This window comes from Lithobates pipiens, unplaced genomic scaffold, assembly GCF_037356315.1.
Source record: "Lithobates pipiens isolate NorthernLeopardFrog02 unplaced genomic scaffold, aLitPip1_a1.2 Scaffold_83, whole genome shotgun sequence".
Lineage (NCBI taxonomy): Eukaryota > Metazoa > Chordata > Amphibia > Anura > Ranidae > Lithobates > Lithobates pipiens.
In genome coordinates this window covers 123713-149414 of record NW_027507907.1, presented here as the reverse complement: position 1 = coordinate 149414, position 25702 = coordinate 123713, and the positions used below count along the sequence as shown (strand labels likewise).

Genomic DNA, 25702 nt, shown 5'->3' with positions numbered 1-25702 from the left:
GATGGAAACTTGTCTCGGTTATAGCTGACTTTCATCTCTTGCAGGTTGCAGAAGCTATGTCACCTCTTGTACTGCACGTCCTATTCTGTAAGTACTGAAATTTATATTCTATATTTTTATGTCCTGTGGTTTTATCTATGAAATGTTCAACAAAGAATGAAGAATAAGAATCTAACAATACAATCTTATTAAATGAGATGGTTCTTAGAAATATATTATGCTCAGTGATTTAAACACAAAGCCATCAGTAAATTAAACATTTATGTTTCATACAATTTTTTCTTAGTGAAGACTGTAAATTACGTCTTCCGATAATTTTAAAGGTACCTTGTCATTAAGATGCCATGCCATGTCTTCTCTGAAGAAGTCTTGATGGTCACAGTTTATCAGAGTTTAGTGTGGTGTCTTTCCTACGGGGCCTGACAAAACATCCTTCTTTAAAGGGGAGGTCTACCCCCAAAAAAATGGCTCCAAAAAAAAAAAAAAAAGTTTTCACTTACCAGAAATGGCTGTTGCTAGGCAGATCGTCCTAATCTGCCTCTTCCTATTCCGCGGTGATCTTCGGTCTTCTCCTCCTCCCCCCCTTGTCTTCTGGTGAATGGGGCGCGGTATGTTGTGCGAACTGTGTGTGTCCCACAACATAGCGTGCCCCATTTACAAAGCGATGTGCGTCTCGCACATGTGCAGTAGGAAACGGGCAGTGAAGCCGCAAGGCATTGGGCATGGAAGATGTCATCATAAATTTCTTATTGGATGTAAGTGCAATTTTAAATTGTTTTAATAAATTAGTGAAAGATTTTACCAGTGGCGTAACTAGAACCTACAGGGCTCCGATGCAAGAAACCATGAAGGGCCCCCGCTGAACCCCAGCCAGGGCCCTTCCCTCCAAGTCCGGCGGTGGAACTCCAGGGCGTGGTCACAGGTATGACCTTTGTGAGCCCTGTAGTTCCACCACTGGTATCAGTAGTTTTTTATATTCGTTTTTTTTTACATTTTTAGGTGCCCCATTGGGGGACTGTCCCTAGGCAGGATGGGGCCCCCATCCCCAGAAGAGATGAGGTCCCTTTCTCCGGGGCAGATGAAGTTACTGTCCCTAGGTGAGAAGGAGTCCCTGTCCCCAGGCGAGGTAGGGGTCCCTGTCTCCACGTGAGAAGGAGTCCCTGTCCCCAGGCGGAGATGGAGGGGGTATGTAATGGTGTGTGGGGGATGGGGTCCTCTCACTCACCATGACCAAGCTGCAGGCCGCGCACTCATCCATGTTGGCCTGGGCTCCATCCAGTGTGCTGGATGGGCGATCAGCATATCTCCCGGAAAGACCTTTCATCATCTGTGTATGACGGGGGGAGGAGGGGGGCTGGCAGACAAGCCTGCAGTGTTCTCCGGGGAGCTCTCATAGGGCTGCACTGCATCTGTGTGCTTAAAGTTTGTTTACCCGGGAGAAGTATGCAGTGCAGTGTGGGCTGGACTCAGGGGGGGGGCGGGACTCTGGCTGGGGAGAACAGACATTGGACTGAGCGGCAATGCATGGAGCAGGAGAGGGGTACTCTGAGGAGCCGGCCGAGGACACAGGTCATGGGGAATGCACAACTAAAGAGCAGCCAGTGCGATAGTCGAGCATGGAGCTCTGCTAGTCACCCTCCACCTCCAGCCACCCGTGTGCATGGTGCACTGGTACCCCTAGCTGCCTATGCTGCTGCTGGCCATATGTAGAGGGGGGCTGCATGGGCCCCCTGCATCACAGGGCACAGTTGCGGTCGCAACTGCTACACCCCCTATAGTTACGCCCCTGGATTTTACACTATTGGGGCATTTTTTTACCTATATACATCTGTCCATGCAAATTGGTGTGGTTGGTCTGGAGTTCAGGAGTGACAGTCCAACATCCATGAAGGGGTACACAACATCTCCCTGATGGTTATGATCATCGCTTGTATGACATCTCTGGAGATAGAAGGTCAATAAGATCTGGTAAGCGCCCCTTATGGTCAGAGGTGGTGGTATTCACAGAAGGAGTCTTTTTTTACTCGGAACTCTGAATGAACTTTTACTGAAGGTTGCTTTATTATCTTTTTACCATTTCATGAGGACTCTATCTATCATATTTTCTAAAAAAAAAAAAAAAAATTAAAATAAAAAAAAATTGACGTGGGGGTCCCCCTAAAAATCCATACCAGACCCTTTATCCGAACACGCAACCTGGCAGGACGCAGGAAAAGAGGGGGGACGTGAGAGCGCCCCCCTCCTGAACGCAGGTTTCCGCTACATCAGAGGGGGCGGGGTCACCCATACGTCACTGGGGAACCCCTGGCTCCCTTCACCAGTGTCAGAGGGGGCGGGGTCAGGTGACGGGTGGCCCCGCCCTCCTAATATAAGAAACGTCAGCGCTGGGATCTCCGCAGAGTCTCCGCACTGGAGACAGAAGACGGATGTATGGACAGCTCTGGACTGAGAGATCCCCCATAGCTGGATATGATCATCCATCGCTGGACCCCGGAGATTCGTCGCTGGATAGCAAGAGTGGATTAGAACCCGCTGGAATCTTTTTTTTTATTTTTTTATTTTTAATAAAGGAATTTTTCAAAAGTGTGTTTGTCTGATTTAACAATTTTTACACTTTCTTTGTGAAATGGTAGGGGTACTTTTGTACCCCCTTACCATTTCAAACAGGGGGGGGCGGGATCTGGGGGTCCCCTTGTTAAAGGGGGCTTCCAGATTCTGATAAGCTCCCCGCCCGCAGACCCTCACAACCACCAGTCAGGGTTGTGAGGATGAGGCCCTTGTCCTCATCAACATGGGGACAAGGTGCTTTGAGGGGTCACAGACCCCCAAAGCATCCTCCCAATGTTGAGGGTATGTGGCCTGGTACGGTTCAGGAGGGAGGGGGGGCCGCTCTCTCGCCCCCCCCCTCTTTTCCTGCGGCCTGCCAGGTTGCGTGCTCGGATAAAGGGTCTGGTATGGATTTTTAGGGGGACCCCCACGTCAATTTTTTTTTATTTGATGCGGGGTTCCCCTTAATATCCATATCAGACCTGAAGGGTCTGGTATGGATATTTAGGGGGACCCCCACGTCAATTATTTTTTAAATTTGACACGGGGTTCCCCTCAATATCCATGTCAGACCTGAAGGGCCTGGTAATTGAATTTAGGGGAACCCCCACGCTTTTTTTTATATCAATGAATGAATGAATTGTCGGCTAAGGCCGCGTACACACGGGCGGACTGTATGGCCTACTTAGTCCGTCATACAATCCGACGGACAGTCCGTCATACTTTCGAATGAACGGACTTGACCACACACGGATGCACAAACAGTCCGTCGAAAGCTTGCGCGATGACGTGTACAGCACGTACGACGGGACTAGAAATAGGAAGTCCAATACACAGCAATGCAACCTTCCGCCGTGTAAATCCTTTCTGAGCATGCGCCATTCTTAGTCCGTCGAACTAGCCTACTCACGAGCGGATTGTCCGCTGAAACCAAAGTATGACGGACAGAATTTCGAAAAATCCGAAATACTTAGTACGCCAGACTGCACGCTGAAAAAGTCCGCTGAAGCCCACACACGAGCGGACTGTCCGCTGAAATGTGTTTCGACGGACTAAGTAGGCCATACAGTCCGCTCGTGTGTACGCGGCCTAATACAGAGAACACTCATTGAATGTTCTCTGTATTACGGGGAGCCGAAAAAATAGCCGCAAGTGATTTTAAAAGACTTTTTTTTCCTGCACAAATGACACTTTGTGCAGGGACAGTTCTAAGCACGGGAAACATGCGCCCCTTCACAGGCATACTATAGATACCCCCAGGTACGAAATTTAAAGGAATATTACACTTTTATTGTTTCACTTTAATCATTACTAAAATCACTGCTCCTGAAAAAACTGCCGTTTTTAAAACTTTTTTTTGCATTGATCCATGTCCCCTGGGGCAGGACCCAGGTCCCCAAACACTTTTTAAGACAGTAACTTGCATATTACCCTTTAAAATGAGCACTTTAGATTTCTCCCATAGACTTGTATAGGGTGTTCTGGCTTTTCGAATTTGCTGCGAACAGCCCAAATTGTTCACTGTTCGCTGAACAGGCGAACAGGCAATGTTCGAGTCGAACATGAGTTCGACTCGAACTCAAAGCTCATCCCTAGTCCTTCAGGTCTAGTATTGAGCTATGTGTCACAATAGCATGCATAAACTTGCTTGCATAAGTGTTTTGTGAGCATTCTATAATGTATAAATAAGTTGTGGTATCTCCCGCCTTCCTCTTATTGGGGTACACAGACTCGGGATGGGAAACCAAGTATTAGTCATTACCAGATGGTATTTTCGTCCTGGTAACATTGTGACAGCTATGTCTCAAAGGTTATTTACATTATAGGCATGTATAGCATTATGGTAATAGACTGTTTCATTATTAATGATATGTAATGATATGTACGCCTCTATGTTAACCACACCCATGTTCTATGCAATGATTGGTTGATAAGGGTGCATATAAGGTGCAGCCCCTCCCACAGTAAATTAGACAGCTCCTGACATTTGGTCTCAACTCATCTCTTATTGTCTTTGTCGGGATGTTTGTCTCCTAATGCTACAGCATTAGTATAAAGGGTTTCGTGAGTATTGTAATTGCGTTAGTTAAACCTAGCTGGTCTTTGTCAGGTATATAGAAATACCATTTTAATCACAACAAAAAGCGTGGAATTTTGTTTGAAGGTTGTTGGCTTCAACTTGCCTTGCATACACACAGTCAAACAAATGTTGGCCAACAATTATGAACGTAGTGACGTACAAGACGTACGGCGAACCGATAAAAAGGAAGTTCAATAGTCATGCTAATGTTGTGTTTGGTGAGCATTGATTCTGAGCATGCGTGTTTGTATTTTGGACTCCGCTTTCTTCTTCCAGCTCTTTTACTAGCGGTGGCCCGGTCTTCTGACGCCGCCGCCTCTTCTTCTGACTTCGGGGGTCTTGTCCCCTTTTCGGTTCTTTTTGCCGGGCTTCCGCTTTCTTCTTCCAGCTCTTTTACTACCGGTGGCCTGGTCTTCTGTCGCTGTCGCGGTCGCCTTCTCTTCTTCTTCTTTGAGATGTTGACTCAACGCTCTCTCTGGCCGCAATGACAGGGACGCTTTGTGCAGCGACTTCTATAGGGACAATGGGCGGGGTCACTGGGTGATGTCAAATGGGTGATGTCCCCCTTATGATGTCACAGTCCCAGCATCCTCCAGGAGTGTTCTCTGTATTACGGGAGCCGACAATGGAAAGTGATTTTAAAAGACTTCTTTTCCTTGCGAAATTACACTTTGTGCAGGGACAGTTCCAAGCATGGGAAACATGCGCCCCTTCACAGGCATACTATAGATACCCCTCAGGTACGAAATTTAAAGGAATATTACACTTTTATTGTTTCACTTTAATCATTATTAAAATCACTGCTCCTGAAAAAATGGCCGTTTTTAAAACTTTTTTTTTGCATTGATCCATGTCCCCTGGGGCAGGACCCGGGTCCCCAAACACTTTTTAGGACAGTAACTTGCATATTAGCCTTTAAAATGAGCACTTTAGATTGTGAACGTTCGAGTCCCATAGACTTTAATAGGGTTCTAAAGTTCACACGAAGTTTAGGTCTGTTCGCCCGTTCCGGTGCGAACCGAACAGGGGGGTGTTCGGCTCATCCTTAATTTTGGAATAAGGCTGTAAGATAACAAAATGTGGATACTGTGTTGTGAATACTTTCCGGATGCTCTGTGTATATACTGTATATATGTATATATATATATATATATATATATATATATATATATATATATATATATATATATATATATATATGAAATATGAGTATTTATTTTTCACCGAGAGCTTCTGTGTGAGGTGCAAATTTAGAGACCAATCATTCTTGTAACTGCCATTTCAAATATTGTTGATTGTGCGAACAACTGACCACAAACGGAAACATCTTTGTATGCATTTTTGTAGCCAACTGACCACAAGCTTCAAAGTTTTTTTTACATACAAGTGTGTCAGAGGCTAACGTTTTTCATACTTTCCCAGCACTTAGTGATAGCAGTAGCTTAAACCATAAAAATACATAAAGGAGCTACCGACCAAAGCTAGATGAAAGAATCTAAGGTCATTTTAGTTGTTCGTAAAAAAAAAAAAAAAAAAAAAAAATCCGTTCTGGGTGATCTACCTGGCAGAGATTTTAACAAACTTTGTTGGAGATTCCTACCTTATGTTATGCTGAAGAAATTGCATTTTTTTTTGTTTCTGTCTTTGTATCTGTATGGGAGTGGTTTCACAATTGTCAGTCAGCTGCTGCACCTGCAGGGCTCTAATGAGGAAAACTGCAGGGTCTCTATCCCTTTAGGAGTGATTTTCCTTTGGCAGTATCTCACCAAAAATTACATTTCTGTTGCAGGGGATGCTCAAAATCTCATTTGTATCTTAATGCAGACTTCTGGGAAAATCAGTGAGCCAATCACACAAGCAGGAAATTAAATTTTATGGGGGGGGGGGGGGCTTTCTGTACATTAGCTGCGTACAGAACGCCTCCAGGTGGCCATATTGCATTTTGCTGAAAATTACAGCGGCTGTAGATTGAAAGGCAAAGGTCATTTTTAAAAATATTCAGTTACAATATGACTTTTTTTGCAACTGTATATCCACTTAAGGACCCAGCCTTTTTCTGAAACTTGTTTGCAAGTAAAAATCTGTATTTTTTGTTAGAAAATTACGTAGAACCCGCAAGCATTTTATATATTCTATATAGAGTATAAAATGTCGGTCGTTACAATTTTTGTTATGTCCCATGGTTTTTGCGCAGTGGTTTTTCCAAACATTATTTTGGAAAACATACACTTTAAAAAAAAAAAAAACATAATATATGCCCCAATTTTTTAATAATATGAAAGATGATTATACGCAATTAAATAGATGCCTAACATGTCATGCTTATAAATTGCGTGTGCTTGTGAAATGGCGCCAAACTACAGTACTTAAAAATCTCCATGTTACCATTTTAGAGTTACAGTAGAGGTCTACTACTATAATTATTGCCCCCACTCAGACGTTCGCGCCCATACTTCACATGTGTGGTGCGAACACTGCTTACATATGTGGATGTGACCTACGTATACTGCATACTACGTATAATGCGTAATATTCTACACATAATGTATATTGCGTATACAGGATACAGGCCCTAGGGCAAACTGGGCACTTGCCCGGTGGGCTGGGGCCACCGGGCCTTAAGTCCTTGTGGTGCCCAAGGCAGCTGGGCTGCTCTTTGAGCCTGCAACGCTCACCAGGCCTCTCCGCGGCCATTTAATGGGATGCCATTAACCATTTCCTATCCGCACTATAGCCGAAAGACGGCTGCAGCATGGACTTGATTTGCCGGGAGGGCGTCCATGGACGTCCTCTCGCGCATGAGTGGCCTGCGTGCCCCCTATGAGACTCGGTTGTTCACAGATTGGAGTAAGGGTGTCGATCCTGACCTCTTACCACGTGATCAGCTGTCAGCCAATGGCAGCTGATCATGTGATGTAAAAAGAGCTGGTAATTGGCTATTTTTTCTCCTCACGCTGGTAGCGTGAGGAGGAAAAAAGAAGCCAATCACCGGCAGCTGTGAGAGGGACATCGGTCCCGGTCCCGATCGTGGAGAGCCTCTGCAGAGGCTTCTGTGTGCATCAGTGTCATCCACCAGTGCCCACCAGCGCCACCTACCATTGCTCACAGTATCACCCATCAGTGCCCACAGTGTCACCTGTCAGGGCCCACAGTGCCACCTATAAATCACCAATCAGTGCGTCATCACCAGTGCTGCCTATCAATACCACCAACTACTGCCACCTACCAGTGCCCATCAGTGCCACCTACCAGTGCCCATCAATCCACCTACCAGTGCCCATTAGTGACATCTATCAGTACCACCCATCAGTGCCACCCATCAGGGCCCATCAGTGCCATCTTTCAGTGGCCATCAGTGCAGCCCATCAGTGCCCATCAGTACCCATCAGTGCAGCCTCATCAGTGAATATCAATGAAGGACAACATTTTATAACAAATTCTGAAATGTTTTTTTTTTTTTTTTTAAATGTTGGTCTTTTTTTGCTTGTTTAGCAAAACATAAAAACCCAAGTGGTGAATAAATACCACCAAAAGAAAGTTCCATTTGTGTGAAAAAAAAATGCTACAAATGTAATTTGGGTACAGTGTTGTATGACCGCGCAATTGTCATTCAAAGTGCGACAGCGATGAAAGCTGAAAATTGGTTTGGGTAGGAGGGGGGTTTAAGTGCCTGGTAAGCAAGAGGTTAAAGTTCACGTGCGTGTAAAGGCAGGTGTACAAATACTTTTGGCAATATAATGTATATAATTGGGATATGTCTAAGCCCTTGTACACACGGTCGGACATTCCGACAACAAAATCCGTCGGATTTTGTCCGACGGATTTTGTCCAAAACTGGTGTTGCATACACACGGTCGGACAAAGTTGTCGGAAAATCCGATCGTTTGTAACGTGATGACGTTATTTCGTTACGATGGGACTACGTTCAGGCTAGTAGCCAATAGATTTGGCCTAGGAATTTGACCTGAGCATGCGTGGCACTTTGTCCAATCGGAATTCTCTACAAACGATCGGACAAAGTCCGATCGGATCATGTTGTCGGAAAATTTTATAGCCCAGCTCTAAAACGTTGTCGGTCGGATATTCGGACGGAAACAGTCCGATGGAGCCCACACACAGTCGGATTATCCGACAACATGGTCCGATCAGACATTCTCCGTTGGAATGTCCAACCGTGTGTACAAGGGCTAAGTGTCACTCTATCTTGATGAAAAATCTTACAGATTTCTACTATATAAACGTGTCTAGACATGGACATGATAATGATTATTTTTACAAGGCTTAGCCCTGTAGATGTTAGATCCAGGGCAGTCTGTAGGGGTTATATAGAAGAAATTAATTTTTTTTTTTTTAGCCGTTATATGAAAGAAATGACAGCTATTTTCTTTGAACATTTAAAAAAAAAGTCTGTTATTACATTCTGCTAGGTAACTGTGTGGCAGGAGCAATATATCGACCATTTGTGACCTTCATACCAAACTGGAACAAAGTATTCAAGTATGAACAAATCACCGTCCAGTGTAATGTGAGATCATCTGCTCCAATCAATGGACAATACACTTGGTATAAGGACGGCAGACAACTGAATACAAGACAATGGAGCATTAACATTGGTTCTGCCCAAATTCACCACAGTGGGAGATACCAATGCCAAATCGTTGGCAGTGAACCTAGTGACCCAGTTAGCCTACATGTCAGTGATGGTGAGTTCAACAGTCCGAGTACATAAAAATGTATATAAGCGTCAGGGGCGGACTGACCATTGGGCCACTCGGGCACTGTCCGAGGGCCCCGTGCCACTAGGGGGCCCCATCAGGGTTGCCAGCCTCAGTAGAACCAGGGACAGTATGTAAAAATCTGTACGTCTGTCTCTGAAATGTCCCTTACCGACATCCTTTTGGTCTAAAAATCCCGAGATTATAGCTGCCCCACCTCTCCAGTACCTTCTCAGCCAATAGAAACATGTCTGTGTATACTGTGTGATTGTATACTGTGTGTGTGTGTTTGTGTATACTGTGTGGCCCCATAATGTCTGATTGCCTGGGGGCCCCATAATCTCCTATTGTCCGGGGGCCCCATGAGTTGTCAGCCCGCCCCTTATAAGAGACAACATTTATAAAATAAAATTTGTAAATTAACCACTTCAGGACCGCCGTATTGCCAGTGTACGTCAGCACAATGGCACAGGCAGGCACAATCACATAGATGTACGTGAATGCCTTCCAGCGGGTGGGGGGTCCGATCGGACCCCCTCCCGCTGGATACGACGGTCCGTTTCCCTCCGGGAGCGCTCCGTGATGAGGGGATGGACGTTGGTTTTCGGCCACCCCCTCTGGATCGCTCCTGGCCAATGAGAAGCTTCCTCTTCCTGTGTAAACAATACACAGTGGGGAGGAAGTGATGTCATTCTCCTCGGGGCGGTCTTTTTGACCGGACTACGAGGAGAAGACTAATAGTAAGTGTGCACCAACACTACACTGACATGTAGGTACACACAGGCACACAAACCCCCCCCCGATCCCCCCCCCGATCGCCCCCCGCCCCCCCTCCCCCCCCAGTCACAGTGTCACTGATTGCATTGATCATTTCTTTACTGATCAATGCATTCAGTGTCAGTTGTGACAGTAAAAACTGTCAGGACAGTTAGTGTTAGGTCCAGGGTAGCCCCCTATCACCCCCCAATAAAGATTTAACCCCCTGATTGCCCCTAGAGTTAACCCTTTCACCCCCTTTTGCCAGTGTCACTAAGCGATCATTTTTCTGATCGCTGCATGTGTCGCTAGGTAGCTAGTTATTTTTTTAGGTTCACCGCCAGGTTTTTATATCGCTAGGTACCCCGATATACTACCCAATAATGGTTTTAACCCCCTGATTGCCGCTAGTTAACCCTTTCACCCCCTTTTGCCAGTGTCACTAAGCGATCGTTTTTCTGATCGCTGCATTAGTGTCGCTACAGTCGCTAGGTAGCTAGTTATTTTTTTAGGTTCACCGCCAGGTTTTTATAGCGCTAGGTACCCCGATATACTACCCAATAATGGTTTTAACCCCCTGATTTCCGCTAGTTAACCGTTTCACCCCCTTTTGCCAGTGTCACTAAGCGATAATTTTTCTGAACGCTGCATCAGTGTCGCTAGTGTCGCTAGGTAGCTAGTTATTTTTTTAGGTTCACCGCCAGGTTTTTATAGCGCTAGGTACCCCGATATACTACCCAATAATGGTTTTAACCCCCTGATTGCTGCTAGTTAACCCTTTCACCCCCTTTCACCAGCGATCACAGTATAACTGTCACTGGTGACGCTGGTTAGCCAGTTAGTTATTTAGGTTCCCCGTCAGGTTTTTATATAGCGCCAGGGACCCCCATATACTACCTAATAAAAATTTGAACCCCCTGATTGCCCCTAGTTAACCCTTTCATCACTGATCACCGTATAAGTGTTACGGGTGACTCTGGTTAGTTTGTTTTTTATAGCATCAGGGCACCCACCATTTATTACCCAATAAAGGTTTAACCCCCTGATCACCCGGCGGGTGATATCAATTAGGTTTTAGGGTCAGGGTCTGCGTCGCCCCAGGCAGCGCTAGGTTAGTGCCAGTACCGCTAACACCCACACGCAAAGCATACACCTCCCGTAGTGCTATAGAATCTGAACAGATCAATATCTGATCTGATCTGATCAGATCTATACTAGCGTCCCCAGCAGTTTAGGGTTCCAAAAAAACGCATTGTTAGCGGGATCAGCCCAGATACCTGCTGGCACCTGCGTTTTGCCCCTCTGCCCAGCCCACCCAAGTGCAGTATCGATCGATTACTGTCACTTACAAAACACTAAACACATAACTGCAGCGATCGCAGAGTCAGGCCTGATCCCTGCCATCGCTAACAGGTTTTTTGGTAGCATTTTATATTTAAATCCGGAAGGCAGTGCTTGGTTTTCGGGGTCCCGTACGTGGCTAGGCTCCCAAAAAGTCCCCCACATGTGGTATCCCCGTACTCGGGAGAAGCAGCAGAATTTATTTTGGGGTGTAATTTGACTTCTGCCCATAGCATGTGTGAGCAATATATCATTTAGTGACAACTTTGTGCAAAAAAAAAAAAAGTTTGTAATATTCCCGCAACTTTTGGCAAAATATAAAATATTCCATGGACTCAACATGCCTCTCAGTAAATAGCTTGGGGTGTCTACTTTCCAAAATGGGGTAATTTGGGGGGGGTTTTGTGCTATTTTGGCATTTTATGGCCTTCGAAACTGTTATAGGTAGTGAGGAGTTAAATCAAAAATTTGCACCCTTAGAAATCCTGAAGGTGGTGATTGGTTTTCGGGGTGCCGTGCGCGAGTAGACTCCCAAAAAGTCCCACACATGTGGTATCCCCATACTCGGGAGAAGCAGCAGAATGTATTTTGGGGTGTCATTTCACATATGCCCATAGCATGTGTGAGCAATATATCATTTAGTGACAACTTTGTGCAAAAAAAAAAAAGTTTGTAATATTCCCGCAACTTGTGGCAAAATATAAAATATTCCATGGACTCAACATGCCTCTCAGTAAATAGCTTGGGGTGTCTACTTTCCAAAATGGGGTCATTTTGGGGGGTTTTGTGCTATTTTGGCATTTTATGGCCCTCGAAACTGTGATAGGTAGTGAGGAGTTAAATCAAAAATTTGCACCCTTAGAAATCCTGAAGGTGGTGATTGGTTTTCGGGGTGCCGTGCGCGACTAGACTCCCAAAAAGTCCCACACATGTGGTATCCCCATACTCGGGAGAAGTAGCGGAATATATTTTGGGGTGCAATTCCACATATAACCATGGCATGTGTGAGCAATATATCATTTAGTGACAACTTTTTGTAAAAAATTATTATTATTTTTTTTTTTTTTTGTCATTATTCAATCCCTTAGGACAAAAAAAATAAATATTCAATGGGCTCAACATACCCATCAGCAATTTCCTTGGGGTGTCTACTTTCCAAAATGGGGTCATTTGGGGGGGATTTGTACTGCCCTGCCATTTTAGCACCTCAAGAAATGAGATCGGCAGTCATAAATTAAAAGCTGTGTAAATTCCAGAAAATGTACTCTAGTTTGTAGACGCTATAACTTTTGCGCAAACCAAAAAATATACGCTTATTGACATTTTTTTTACTAAAGACATGTGGCTGAATAAATTTTGCCCTCAATGTATGACTAAAATTTAGTTTATTCGATTTTTCTTATAACAAAAAGAAGAAAATATCTTTTTTTTTCAAAATTTTCGCTCTTTTTCCATTTATATCGCAAAAAAAAAAAATCGCAGAGGCACTCAAATACCATCAAAAGAAAGCTCTATTTGTGGGAAGAAAAGGACGCAAATTTCGTTTGGGTGCAATATTGCATGACCGCGCAATTACCAGTTAAAGCAGCGCAGTGCGAAATTGCAAAAAGACCTCTGGTCCTTAAGGTGTTTATTGGTCCGGAGCTGAAGTGGTTAAACAAGAGTATAACGTGCAATGTCTGAAAAAAAAAACCTCCGAAAGATTTGGACTCCCTTAATATAGTATAAAAATGAGTGTATGACTGTTCTCAACTGTGCTTTTCCAATACCAGGAGCTGAAATTGCAAAGCTCACCTGCAGTGCCATCTGCTGAGGACATCTGGAGTTGCTGCAACTTTAGTGATCAAAGAGACTTTAGTCCTCCAAGCAGTGGCAGCCCGTTCATTAGGGGTGCCCGGGAGCCATCCCCTCTGCCACGCCACCCCCTCTGTAGAATGGATAGATTCATATATTGCATGAATCTATCAACGGCCGCTGTAGCCAACCCCTATTTAGGCATCCAATCACCTGAATTACAGTGGCAGTTTTTATTTGAAGCACCTGAATGAATGTGAACTCAGAGCACAAAGCATTGTGCTCAGAGTCCACCCAGGCGTGTTAGAAAAGTGAATGAATATTTGCTTTTCTAACACTGAACCGGCTCTCAGCCAATCAGGAGGCATGGGTCTAATACCCGTCACCTGATTGGTTGAAGGCACAGGCGCTCCGATTGGATGCCTAGCAGGAGCCAGGAAGGAAGACGAGACAAATGGAGGACACAGAAGCCGCCTGCCTGACCTGCTGCTGAACCCACCATCCCACAGCTCACCACCGTCACCCACTGCCTGATCCCACACCAAGATGGGGTAAGTGCTGGGCAGTCAGCAAGCGGGCATGCGGGTGGACTGGGGGGGAGGGTCACAGTGGCTGCATTTGATGGGCACAGTGGTGGCAATTGACGGGCACAGTGGTGGAATTTGATGGACACAGTGGCTGCATTTGACAGGCACAGTGGCTGCATTTGATGGGTTCAGTGGCTGCATTTGACGGGAACAGTGGCTGCATTTGACAGGCTCAGTGGCGGCATTTAATGGGCACAGTGGCAAAATATGATGGGCACAGTGGCTGCATTTGATGGGCACAGTGGTTGCATTTGATGGGCACAGTGGTGGCATTTAATGGGCACAGTGGTGGCATTTGATGGGCACAGTGGCTGCAACTGATAGGCACAGTGGCTGCAACTGATAGGCACAGTGGCTGCATTTGATGGGCACACTGGCTGCAATTGATGGCACAGTGGCTGCATTTAATGGGTTTTTGCAGTATTTTTCTGAATTTTTTAGTTTGTTTGCGCCCCCTCAAAAATGTTGAGCACCATCCGCCACTGCCTCCAAGTGATGTCATCGCTAATATGAAGAGGCTTTAGTCCTCCAAGTGATGCCATCACTAATGATGCCTGCATTTATTCGTACATGAACTTTAATGGCATCCCAGTCTTAGTCCATAGGGTTCAATATTGAGTTGGCCTTCCCTTTGCAGCTATAACAGCTTCAACTCTTCTGGGAAGGCCGTCCACAAGGTTTAAGAGTGTGTCTATGGGAATGTTTGACCATTCTTCCAGAAGCACATTTGTGAGATCAGGCACTGATGTGTGATCTGGTTGAGGTCATGACATACCAGTCAAGTTCCTCCACCCCAAATTCACTCATCCATGTCTTTATGGACCTTGCTTTGATCACTGGTGCGCAGTCATGTTGGAACAGGAAGGGGCCATCTCCAAACTGTCCCCACAATGTTGGGAGCAATAAATTGTCCAAAATGTCTTGGTATGCTGACACCTTAAGAGTTCCCTTCACTGTAACTAAGGGCCAAGCCCAAACCCTGAAAAACAACCCCACACCATAATACCCCCTCCAATAAATGAGTGGACCAGTGCACAAGCAAGGTCCATAAAGACATGGATGAGCGCGTTTGGGGTGGAGGAACCTGACTGGATAGCACAGGGTGAGCCAACTCAATAATGATCCCTCTGAACTAAGACTGGAATACCATTAAAGTTTATGTACGTGTAAAGGCAGGTGTCCCAATACTGTTGGTAATATAGTGTATAAAAGTATTTTCGGTTCCATGTTCAAATATTTTTTTCCCTGGAAATGCTCTTTAGCTTCTTGAGCTTCTAAAGCAAGTTATCTAATAATTACCTTTTTTTTTCCAGATGGGGTCATCTTGCAGGCTGCTACCCCTATTTATGAAGGAGAAATGCTACATCTCAGATGTCGCAGTCTCTCTGGCTATGGCTATGTTGTTAAAAGAATAACATTTTACAAGGACGGAAAGGTCGTACAAACATCAGACAAAAACTCTGATTTCTACCTAAGTAGAGTGACTGTGGATGCAACCGGTACATATAAATGTGAAAAAAATATATTTTTTTCCTACGATCGAACACATTCTGATGAAAATTTTATTGTTGTGAAAGGTAAATGTTTTCCAGCATCAGAAATTCAGTTTTTTTAGAAATGAAATATTATTTTCAGGTGGCGTTTATTCATTTTTTGCGGTGTGTTTTCTTCTAGAACTTTTCTCTCCTCCAAAATTAAGACTGCCATCGTATCCATTAATAGAAGGTGATCATGTGACTCTGACATGTGATACAAGCGTTGGTCCGCTCACACCCAGGACAGAACTGCACTTTGCTTTCTACAAAGATGGACGAAATGTTCAGAAATCCAGTTTATCGAATCAATATGGTGTCCGGTCCCTTAAATTGGAGGATTCAGGGAAATATTCCTGTGAAGCGAGAACCTTGAATTACAATGTAGCAAAGAAGAGTGGAGAAATATATCTTCTGACTCAGAGTGAGTTACCAAAACATTCAGCCTGGTTACAAGAGACATTCTTGGCACAATGTCTATATGGGTTGTAGGTTTATTGGGTGACCTCAGTGCAGATTGTTTTATATCATGTTTTATCATTTTTAGGGCTTTTACCCACTCCACAAATAAACCTGACTTCCTCTCCGGTCATAGAAGGTGACAACATGACCCTGATATGTAGCTCAAGTGTTAGTCCACCTAAACACATGACAGAACTATGGTTTGCTTTCTACAGAGATGACCAGATTGTCCAAAACTTCAGCAAATCTGATCAATATGGAGTCCAGTCCTCTCTGGGGGATTCTGGGAATTATTACTGCGAAGTGAAAGCTCCAACCAGTAATCTAAAGAAGAGAAGTGGCATGTTAACTATAGCTGTGCAAAGTGAGTATAATGATAGCCAAGAAGTATTACAAGACTTACAGTAGTTATTAATAATATTAATCACTTGCCGACCACGCTATAGCCAAATGACAGCTACAGTGTGGTCAGCCAGTTTTGGGAGGGTGTCATATGATCTTAGGATAAGGCTGATCACAGATCAGGGTAAAGGGCCAATAACAGTGGGCCTTTTCCACATGATCAGCTGTGTCTAGTTACAGCTGATCATGATGTAAACACAAGGCGGTTATTGGCATTCCTCTCCTCACGCTGACAGTGTGAGGAGAGGGGAGCCGGTAACCAGCTTGTGTGAAAGGGACATCTACACGGATAATAAGGGCACCGATTATCAGTGTTCTGAGTGCCCATCAATGCTGCCTAACAGTGGCCACCAGTGCTGCCATTCAGTGCCCACCAGGGCTGCCAATCAGTGCCCACCACTTCTGCCAATCAGTGCTTATCAGTGCTGCCAATCAGTGCCCATCAGAGCCTCCTCATTAGTGTTTACTTATTAGTGCTGCCTATCAGCGCCCATCAGTGCCACCTATCAGTGCCACCTCTCAGTACCCTTCAGTGCTGCCTATGAGTGCCCTTCAGTGCCAAAGATCAGTGCTTATCAGTGCCACCTACCAGTGCACATCAGTGCCACCTATCAGTGCAGCCTCATCTGTGTCTCCTTATCAGTGCCCACAGTGCTGCCTCATCAGTGCAGCCTCATCTGTGCCTCCTCATCAGTGCCCACAAATGCTGTCTCATCATTTCCCATCAATACAGCCTATCAGTACCCATCACTGCCACCTCATCTGTGCCCATCAGTGCAGCCTATTAGTGCCCATCAGTGCACATCATTGAAGGAAACAAATTACCTGGTTACAAAAATGTACAAAAAATAAAAATGTTAGGACTTTTTTCATTTATGTAGCAAAAAATAAAAACCCATAGGTGATTAAATACCACCAAAAGAAATCTCTATTTGTTCGAAAAAGTAATAAACATTTAAAGTGGTTGTAAACTCTTACAAACCACTTTGGCCTACAGGTAAGCCTAGATTAAAGCGGAAGTAAACCCTGATGGGTTTACTTCCTCTTTTTTTCCCTGCAAAGGTAAAGCATAATGGACTACTATGCATCGCATACTACCCCATTATGTGTCACTTACCTGACACAGGAGCCAGCGAAGTCGCCGCTGATCCCTGTAGTCCGCCGCATCCATCTTGCTGGTGGCGTCTCGCAGCTCCGACCAATGACAGCGGCAAAGCCGCGATGACGTCACTCCCGCGCATGCGCACGGGAGTCGCGTCTCGCAGCTCCGCCGCTGCCATTCGGCGAAGCCGCGATGACGTCACTCCCGCGCATGCGCACGGGAGTCGACAAATTAGGCAAATCCATTCTTGGACTTGCCGCATTTAGTGCGCCTGCGCGCCGCTGTCTACGGCGCATGCGCCGTAGACAGCGGTGCCCATTTTCGGGCAAATATCTTCTAAACCATATAGGTTTAGGAGATATTGCTTGGACCTACAGGTAAGCCTTAATCTAGGCTTACCTGTAGGTCAAAGTGGTTTGAAGGGGTTTACTTCCTCTTTAAGGCTTACCTGTAGGTCCAAGAAATATCTCCCAAACCTATACGGTTTAGGAGATATTTGCCCGAAGACGGCGGCGCGCAGGCACACTGAGCGTGGCATCGTCGATGACGAAGATGCCGCGCAATGCCGCGCGTCTCGGCTCCCGTGCGCATGCGCGGGAGTGACGTCATCGCTGCTCCGGCGAATCACAGCGCCGGAGCAGCGAGACCCACGGAGACCCACCAAGAAGATTGACGCTCGGAACTACAGGGGACAGCGGTGACTTCACTGGCTCCTGTGTCAGGTAAGTGACACATAATGGGCTACTATGCGATGCATAGTAGTCCATTATGCTTTGCCTTTACAGGGATTGAAAGAGGAAGTAAACTCATCAAGGTTTACTTCCTCTTTAATATAGGTACAGTGTAGCATGACCGCTCAATTGTCATTCAAAGTATGACAGTGCTGAAAGCTTAAATTTGGCCTGGTCAGGAAGGGGGTAAAAGTGTCTATTAGGCAAGTGGTTAAAGTGGTTGTAAGCCTTAAGGTTTTTTACTATGCCTGGAATCCCTCCCTTATACTTACCCAAGCCCCATCACGATCCAGTGCTGTGCATGAGAGCAGAGGCTGTCCAAGCTCTGTCCCTCCTCGTAGATCGATAGCAATGGGAGTCATTAGCCATGAAACAATCTCAATAAAACTTTCCAAAGGAAAAGATTAGTATCTTTGTGGACGGTAAATCTATCCATCTGGCTTGTGGGTAAAAATGACAATGCTTTTTTGTAAAAGTTGCAATGTCTCTCCTGTAATGGGAACATTGATATATTTGTCACCTCCATGTCCTCTTCCTGATTTGTAACTATTTCAGAGGTACCTACTTCTGGATTTGTCTCCTGGCTCTTCTCTCTCCACCACTCCCCTCAACCACTCCCAATCCCCCTCTTCTTTGTACCTTTTTCTTCTTTACCACCTTTTCTTGCTGAGGTTCCCTCTCTGTCCCTCCTGACTTCCCCTCCTCTAACAAACTAACCGAATAGGTGGGGACCTCAATGTCAATATCACTAGATGTCCTCTCTCCCCCTGAATGAGAATAGGATCTATAATTTCTCCACCTTGAATAGCTCAGAGTCCTACCCATCCTAACCATTAGGTCTAATGTATTCCCAGTCTAAGTCCCACCAAAATTTAGATTGTTTCGTAATCTTTACATTTTTAATCTCTTGCTTAGTTAGTCAATTCAGTCTGGCAAACTCCTCACTCTCTTTAAAGGGTTCAAGTCCCCGTTTTCAATTGAATTTGCTCCTCCTCTACAATAATCCCCAAAAGATCAATATCATGGAAAATACACAATGCTTTCGATTTGAGCAGGAATTGGTCATCATTATGGCACTCGGCCAGCACCACTCTGTCCCTCAAACCCCTTGGGACTATCCTATTTTCTATATAGCATTCAAGGGAGGATATATCTAATTTCCTATTAAGATGTTTTACTAACAGTTTCTTATGCTCCTTGAAATGTTTCTGGAGCTCTTCTTCATAACTTTCAGTTTGGTGTGCGTCCTTCCAAAAAGCTTCCCTAATTTTGACATCTATATCGTCTCCAAAAACACATGCCATTCCTCAGACTAAGAAAAGTGCCCCACTGGTGGCAGCACTAGTGGACCCAGCCCAAGACATGGTGGGCCACATACAGAGAGTCCGCAGGCCACATGCAGCCAACTGACTGTGTGTTGGGCACCAGGGATCTAGACAGTATTGTTTATAAAAAAAAGTAGAAGAGGGTTGTCCTGCCTCAGCATCATTCATATGACTCACTAAGATAGGCAACTTACGATTCTGCTCTATGATGACCTGGTTCTAAAACAGCTATACATCAATATTTGGCGTGTCTACTCCTTCATAAGCCATAACCCAAAAGTTGTTGTTGTTCAGTCATTTAGTTGTGTTGGACTGTGATCTCATGGACGATAGCGTGTTATGCTTTTCTGTCCTCAACTGCCTCTCGAAGCTTGTTTATTCCATAGCTTTGACTATGCGACACTTTATTGGTAGGGTGATGTCTCAGCTTTTTATAATGTTATCTAGGTTTGCCATTGCTTTCCTTCCAAAAAGCAAGTGTCTCTTAAAGCGGTTCTTCACCCTAAAGGGGAAGTTCCGCTATTCTGATCCCTCCCCCCCTCCGGTGCCACAATCGGCACCTTTCAGGGGGGAGGGGGGTGCAGTTACCTGGATAATCCAGGTAACTGCACACACTTCTGGCCAGACCGCCGCAGAACCCCCGCAGACGCCCCGCTCCCCCCCCCCATTGTGTTCTGGGAAACACACAGTTCCCAGAGACACAGCGGGGGACCATAAGAGACGCGCAGCGCGACTCGCGCATGCGCAGTAGGGAACCGGGCAGTGAAGCCGTCATGCTTCACTTCCCGATTCCCTGACAGAGGATGGCGGCGGTGGCAGCAGCGAGATGAGCGATCGCTCGTCATCTGCCGCCGACATCGCTGGAACCTGGGACAGGTAAGTGTGATTTTATTAAAAGTCAGCAGCTGCAATATTAGTAGCTGCTGGCTTTTAATATTTTTTTTTAGGTGCAGCTCCTCTTTAATTTCATGGCTATAGTCACCTTCTGCCATTATCTTGGAGCCTAGGAACATAAAATCTGTCACTGTCTCCAACCCAAAAGTATACCACAGCAAAATCATGAAGAGCCATTGTCTGTGGCCTTCAGATACAGTTTTGTTGTGAATTTTTTTTCTGACCATTTTTCTGTGGTCATGGCATGGTCTCTGCCCAATTTTTATTTTTTTTATTTTGCTATTTCACACAAAATTATGTATGATGTCATCAGTCAGACTGTAACAATTCTTACATTTACTTATTTACTGATAATTCTACAGTGCCGTGCCCCCTTGATTTTTTGCATATTTGTCACACTTAAAGTGGTTGTAAACCCTCCCCCACAACTTTGTCCCATGTAAATCAGCATAAAACCCTAATGAACACTGCTTGTAGATATCTCCTTACCTGCTTAGTATTGTTGTAATCCTTTTTGTTCTTTAGAATGAAGTCACTGAGCATGCCCAGATCTCCCCTGATTTACACCACCCTCTCTATGTCTTATCTATCTGTTATCAGGACTGCTTACGGCACACAACACTTAACTCCCAGGAGACTTCAGACTCATTCAGAGCTTCCTCCTACACACCATGTGACCATGTGTCATGACATACAATGTAAACCTGGCCATTACTGCAGTCTTATCAGCTGAAGCTGATAAGTCTGACAAAGGGAAACATTAGACAGCGGCACAAGTAAATACTATGAAATAAAACAAGTCAGTTATGAACAGGGAAGCAGGGTTGCCATAGAAATGTTGGGTTGAGAAGGAGGCTTGGTTAACAATGGTGCTCAATGTAAGGGCAGAAATACACTCCACTGTGGACTCAGATAACAATACTTAACCACTTGCCGCCCGCCCTATAGCAAATAGACGGTGGCAAAGTGGTTGCATAATCCTGACCGGACGTCATATGACGTGATCAGGATTATGAGCCGCTGCCATCATTGCCCATCAGTGTAACCCCATTAGTGCCTATCAGTGAAGGAGAAAACTTACTTATTTGCAAAGTTTTGAAACTGAAACAAAAAAAAAACATTTTTTTTTTTCAAAATTTTAGGTATTTTTTTATTTGTTTAGCAAAAAATAAAAACCGCAGAGGTGATCAAATACCACCAAAAGAAAGCTCTATTTGTGGGAAAAAAATGATAAAAATTTCATTTGGGTACAGTGTAGCATGACCGCGCAATTGTCATTCAAAGTGCGACAGCGCTGAAAGCTCAAAATTCGTCTGGGCAGGAAGGTGTTTAAGTGCCTGGTATTGAAGTGGTTAAGATGGCGTGCCTAACCCCTGGAAACAAGTTTTTTGAAGTTTCTTTAAACAGTAAGTAATATGCGATTTGGGCTGGATTACAGTGGCTATAGTCTGATAATTACTTATTATAATGGACTAAATTAAGAGAAGCATCAGAATGGGAGAGTTTACTTCCTCTGTAAATGATTCAAGTGCCAGGCAGGTTTGGGAAGTTTTCTTCCCTTAATAAATGAAATCATCATTTAGCAACTGCATTTTGTATTTACTCGGGTTATCTTTGTGTAATATAAAATTTTGTTTAATGAAGAATCAAGTGGGACAAATATGGAAAAAATAAATAAAAATCAGGACTAATACTTTTTCACAGCACTGTATATGTGATCATTTTTCTTTAATGTTTCCAGAAAGATCATCTATCAAAAAACAAGCACAAGACGACTATAATCTGCAAAATATCATCAGACTGGTGCTATCTGGACTCATAATAATTGCAATTGCCGTAATCCTATACGATAATGTCAAGAAGAACTAAACTTATTTTACAGAAAGGAGATATAATTTATTGTCAGAATGTTGGATATATGGAAAATTGATATCTACCAAGCTTATACAACATCATGTGCGACTTTCATCTAACTTGGTTTTTATTCATGACTTTGATCTAAAGGGTAAGAAAAAGGGTTTAGATATCATCTGTATAAGTGATTTGGTGAAAAACGCTCCATCTGTTTCACCAAGAAGTACAAAATTATCCAAATCAAAAGCAGAGAGGCACAATTAAAATCCAATGGGCTAACCTACAAAGCCTTATTGGCAGGCACAGAAAGCCAACGACAAAGGGAATCATTCATGACCAGGGTCCTTCAGGGGTAACCAATTACCATCGCCCTCTGCTTGGCCATAACCTTAACTCCCCCTCACCACCTTGCCCAAAAGAAGACATATCACACTCGAGTAAAAGTTAAAATGGACATAATGTAGTAGACTTTTTTTTCTTAGAAATAACCACATATATTTCAATAACAATAATGCAAATAGTAGAAAACACTCAGATAAGGGTTCAGGTTATCGATGGCAACGCAGGAGTAAGACACAATCTCAATGTTCGTGGCACCAGTTACCTATGTTAGATGCCCCAGTCACAACACATGGCCTCAGGGGTGATATCAGCTAACTGCAGACTCACTGTTTAAAAATGTTATAATATGTAAACTGAGGATTACTTATACGTATCATCCATGAAAAACCCTCTTTCAGTATAAAAATAATCTCTACCATGATCAGAAAGACAATTTCCAGTGATCCCGCTTCCACTAACACAGTGCTCTAATGGAGGTACTCACACCTTCTCAGATGGACCTCACCAGAAAAAAGAGGTCAGCTTTCTCGGTAAGTATCCCAGGTAACTATCCCCAGACAGAATCCTTCTCTACAAAGACTTAGTGACTTCTATGATGAATTCTGCCACTATATATATAGGACTGCTGTCACTTTAAGGCTTCATAAATCAATATCCCCCATTCATTCAGGGCATAGCAGCTCATATAAAACACAGAGGAATCTCCATAGTGTAAAGCCATCAATGATTTATAAGGATAAGTAAATATTTCACTCACAAATAAACACAGGTCAGTGCATCCTATCCAACATGATGATAGCAGATAGCTCTGCCCACGTCACACTTCATCACATATTTATTATTTATCATCTCCCTCAGCCACCTTCTGGGTGCCCCCCCCCCCCCCCCAGGAATTAGCCAAGGTCTGATAAATGTCCATAAATCAGTTGCTGGCCCTCCCATTATATTTTCTGGAATCCTGTTAGCAGGTTGAAAAAGTCAATCAGGTGCTGTTCTAGTTGGGAGTATAAGAGTTAATGCCATGTTTGGTTTCTTGGTGGGTTCCTCCCTGAGTTCAGCCCACTTGTCCTGTGTGGAATAAATTGGGTCATAAAGTAAGTAAATAAGGAATAAATATTGCTTTACCCACCTGTTGGACCGTGAAATGTCTATTTGAACTTTGTCTAAGTAAAGTATTGAAATTTTGTCCCTGTCTGGTTTCAAGTTACTGAAAGAGGTGTATCGCCGTTAACCAGCACACATAGAGTTAACATGTGGGTCTTAACACATTGGGGTATGAAGGAATCAGTGTGGAGTGAAGTAGTGTGAAGACACAAGTGGTCATCTAGAGTAAAGAAAGTGTAACTAGCAGCCTGTTGGTAGCGTGTACCTGTTATAGATGGCTTGGCCTCTAGGAGTGAGGGAAATGTTGTTGGCACTCCTACGGTCAGCGGTATGTCCCCCCAGAGCAACAGGAGCAGATTGCACCACATAGGTTCCCCATCATGTACAGATGTATGGAGGTTTGAGAGTTAAGTTAAGTGCATGTGTGGTGCCCTTGCAGATTTCACAGCGGGGCCCAATCTGCTATTGAGGAGTTGTAGTGGAAAATGCTGGACAGGTGTCCCTCCAAAATGCAAGTTATGATAAACATTGCTATGGAGAACCAAGAGTTAGCTGGAGAACAGCTACAGTGCCAGTTTGCATGGTCTACGTTTATCTCTAATGCCGTTATCATGTACCTGGTAGAAGAGCCTGAATGGACGAGCAAGGCCTCCCCTACCACTCTGACTCAGGGCCCCTGATAGAGTAAACAAAAGGCACCTGAGTGGAGAGTCACATGAGCGCCAGGAAGTCTCTGGTGGCAGCTGGGTGGCTGGTCCCGATAGAGCTGGTGGAGACACAGGGAGACTTTAGCAGAAGACCAACAGGTGGCAGCAGGTGCAGATGACAGCAGCAAGTAGCAAGGTCAGGCAGGCAGGGTCATACACGGCAGGCCAAATCGGGTACAGGGTTCAGGCAGGATCGTAGTCAGGGACAAGCCAGGTCAAGCCGGATCAGTGGTGCAGGTTCCAGGGAGAAAACAGAAGATTGGTCACAGGACAAGCCGAAGTTGGTGCAGGCAGAGTTCAAGGGGTGGTCAAGACGAGCCGGGTAGATAACAGGAATCAGGTTCACAGGAAACAGGACACTCAGAAGCTAAAAACAAAGCAGCCGACAAAGCAGCACTGGGCAAAGTACTGGCTGGACTTATATAGTTACACTTGGCACCAGCGCGGGCGCAGGCAAGTGCCGGGGCGCACGCGGGTGCGCTAGCGCTGTTCTGTTGCGCACGAAGATGCATGGCGGCTTCTGTTTGCGCTCTTGTTCACGCATGCGCACATCTATGTGACATAGCCTGGTTTCTGTACGCAACAGGAATGCGCCTTCTTCTGCAACTCAGGAGTCTTCTGGAGGAATGAGACTGTCCACTGGTGGGTGCCTAGTGTCGGTTTTCGTCCGTCGGACTAGCATACAGAAGAATGGATTTTTCGACCAGACTCAAGTCCGTCGGAAAAATTTGAAACATGTTCTAAATCTAAAGTCCGTCTGATTTTTCAACAGCAAAGGTCCAATGAAGCCCACACATGGTTAAATTGTCCAGAGGATTCAGACCTTTTCTGTCGAAAAAGTCCAGCCGTGTGTACACGGCATAGAGTAGAGGTCTGCCTTAAGGTTGAGTATTCCTCCATGGCAGCCTCAGCCTTGTCCCAGGACATTGGTGAAGATGGCACAAAGCAAAGATAAAATGTGTGTGTGTGGTAAAGTCACCATTCATAGAAACCCCTGCAATTTTATTGAGCATTTTCTGTTTGGACAAGGTCCAATCAGTCAGAGAATGTCTTGTCCCGGTTTATGTTTGTTTTGTTTTTCTTCCGTGTTTATGGGGTATTCCTGTAGATTTCTTTCCACAAGTCAAAGAAAGTTAAAGTCATCTTCCATACAAGCCCAACCCTCAGGGCTGCCATCAGGGGGGTACAGCCGGTACACATGTAAGGGGCCTGTCCGTCCAAGGGGCCCGTACCACAGGTCAAAAGCCGGACTATCCTTAAAACGAGGCAGCTGCCATGAGAGCGGACCGGCTGCCAGGATGCAGGGGAGGGTGGAGAGGTGGGTGGATCCCACGTGTGTGCAGGTCGGGGCCCGCTGACAGACGCTGTGTGGGGTGGGGTGATGTCAGCTGCCAGGACAGAGGGGCCTATGGAGGAGGACAACTGGG

At 44.8% G+C, this 25702-nt stretch overlaps 1 protein-coding gene across 1 annotated transcript; it reads left to right on the top strand.

Moving 5' to 3' along the window:
• Nucleotides 1–23300, top strand: LOC143973517 (high affinity immunoglobulin gamma Fc receptor I-like). The gene is made up of 6 exons (XM_077474435.1): nucleotides 1–87; nucleotides 9055–9330; nucleotides 15134–15397; nucleotides 15495–15776; nucleotides 15900–16178; nucleotides 22010–23300. Exons 1-6 carry the CDS (start codon nucleotides 57–59, stop codon nucleotides 22135–22137), a joined length of 1260 nt encoding a protein of 419 aa, XP_077330561.1. The 5' UTR covers nucleotides 1–56; the 3' UTR covers nucleotides 22138–23300.
• The last annotated feature ends 2402 nt before the right edge of the window (nucleotides 23301–25702 follow it).

What these genes read in the sequence shown, in the direction of transcription:
- LOC143973517 (XM_077474435.1), top strand. Translation starts at nt 57, where the DNA reads ATGTCACCTCTTGTACTGCACGTCCTATTCT. An exon ending in TGTACTGCACGTCCTATTCT is followed by an intron (nt 88 to 9,054) that starts GTAAGTACTGAA and finishes ACATTCTGCTAG; the next exon opens with GTAACTGTGTGGCAGGAGCA. An exon ending in GTTAACTATAGCTGTGCAAA is followed by an intron (nt 16,179 to 22,009) that starts GTGAGTATAATG and finishes TAATGTTTCCAG; the next exon opens with AAAGATCATCTATCAAAAAA.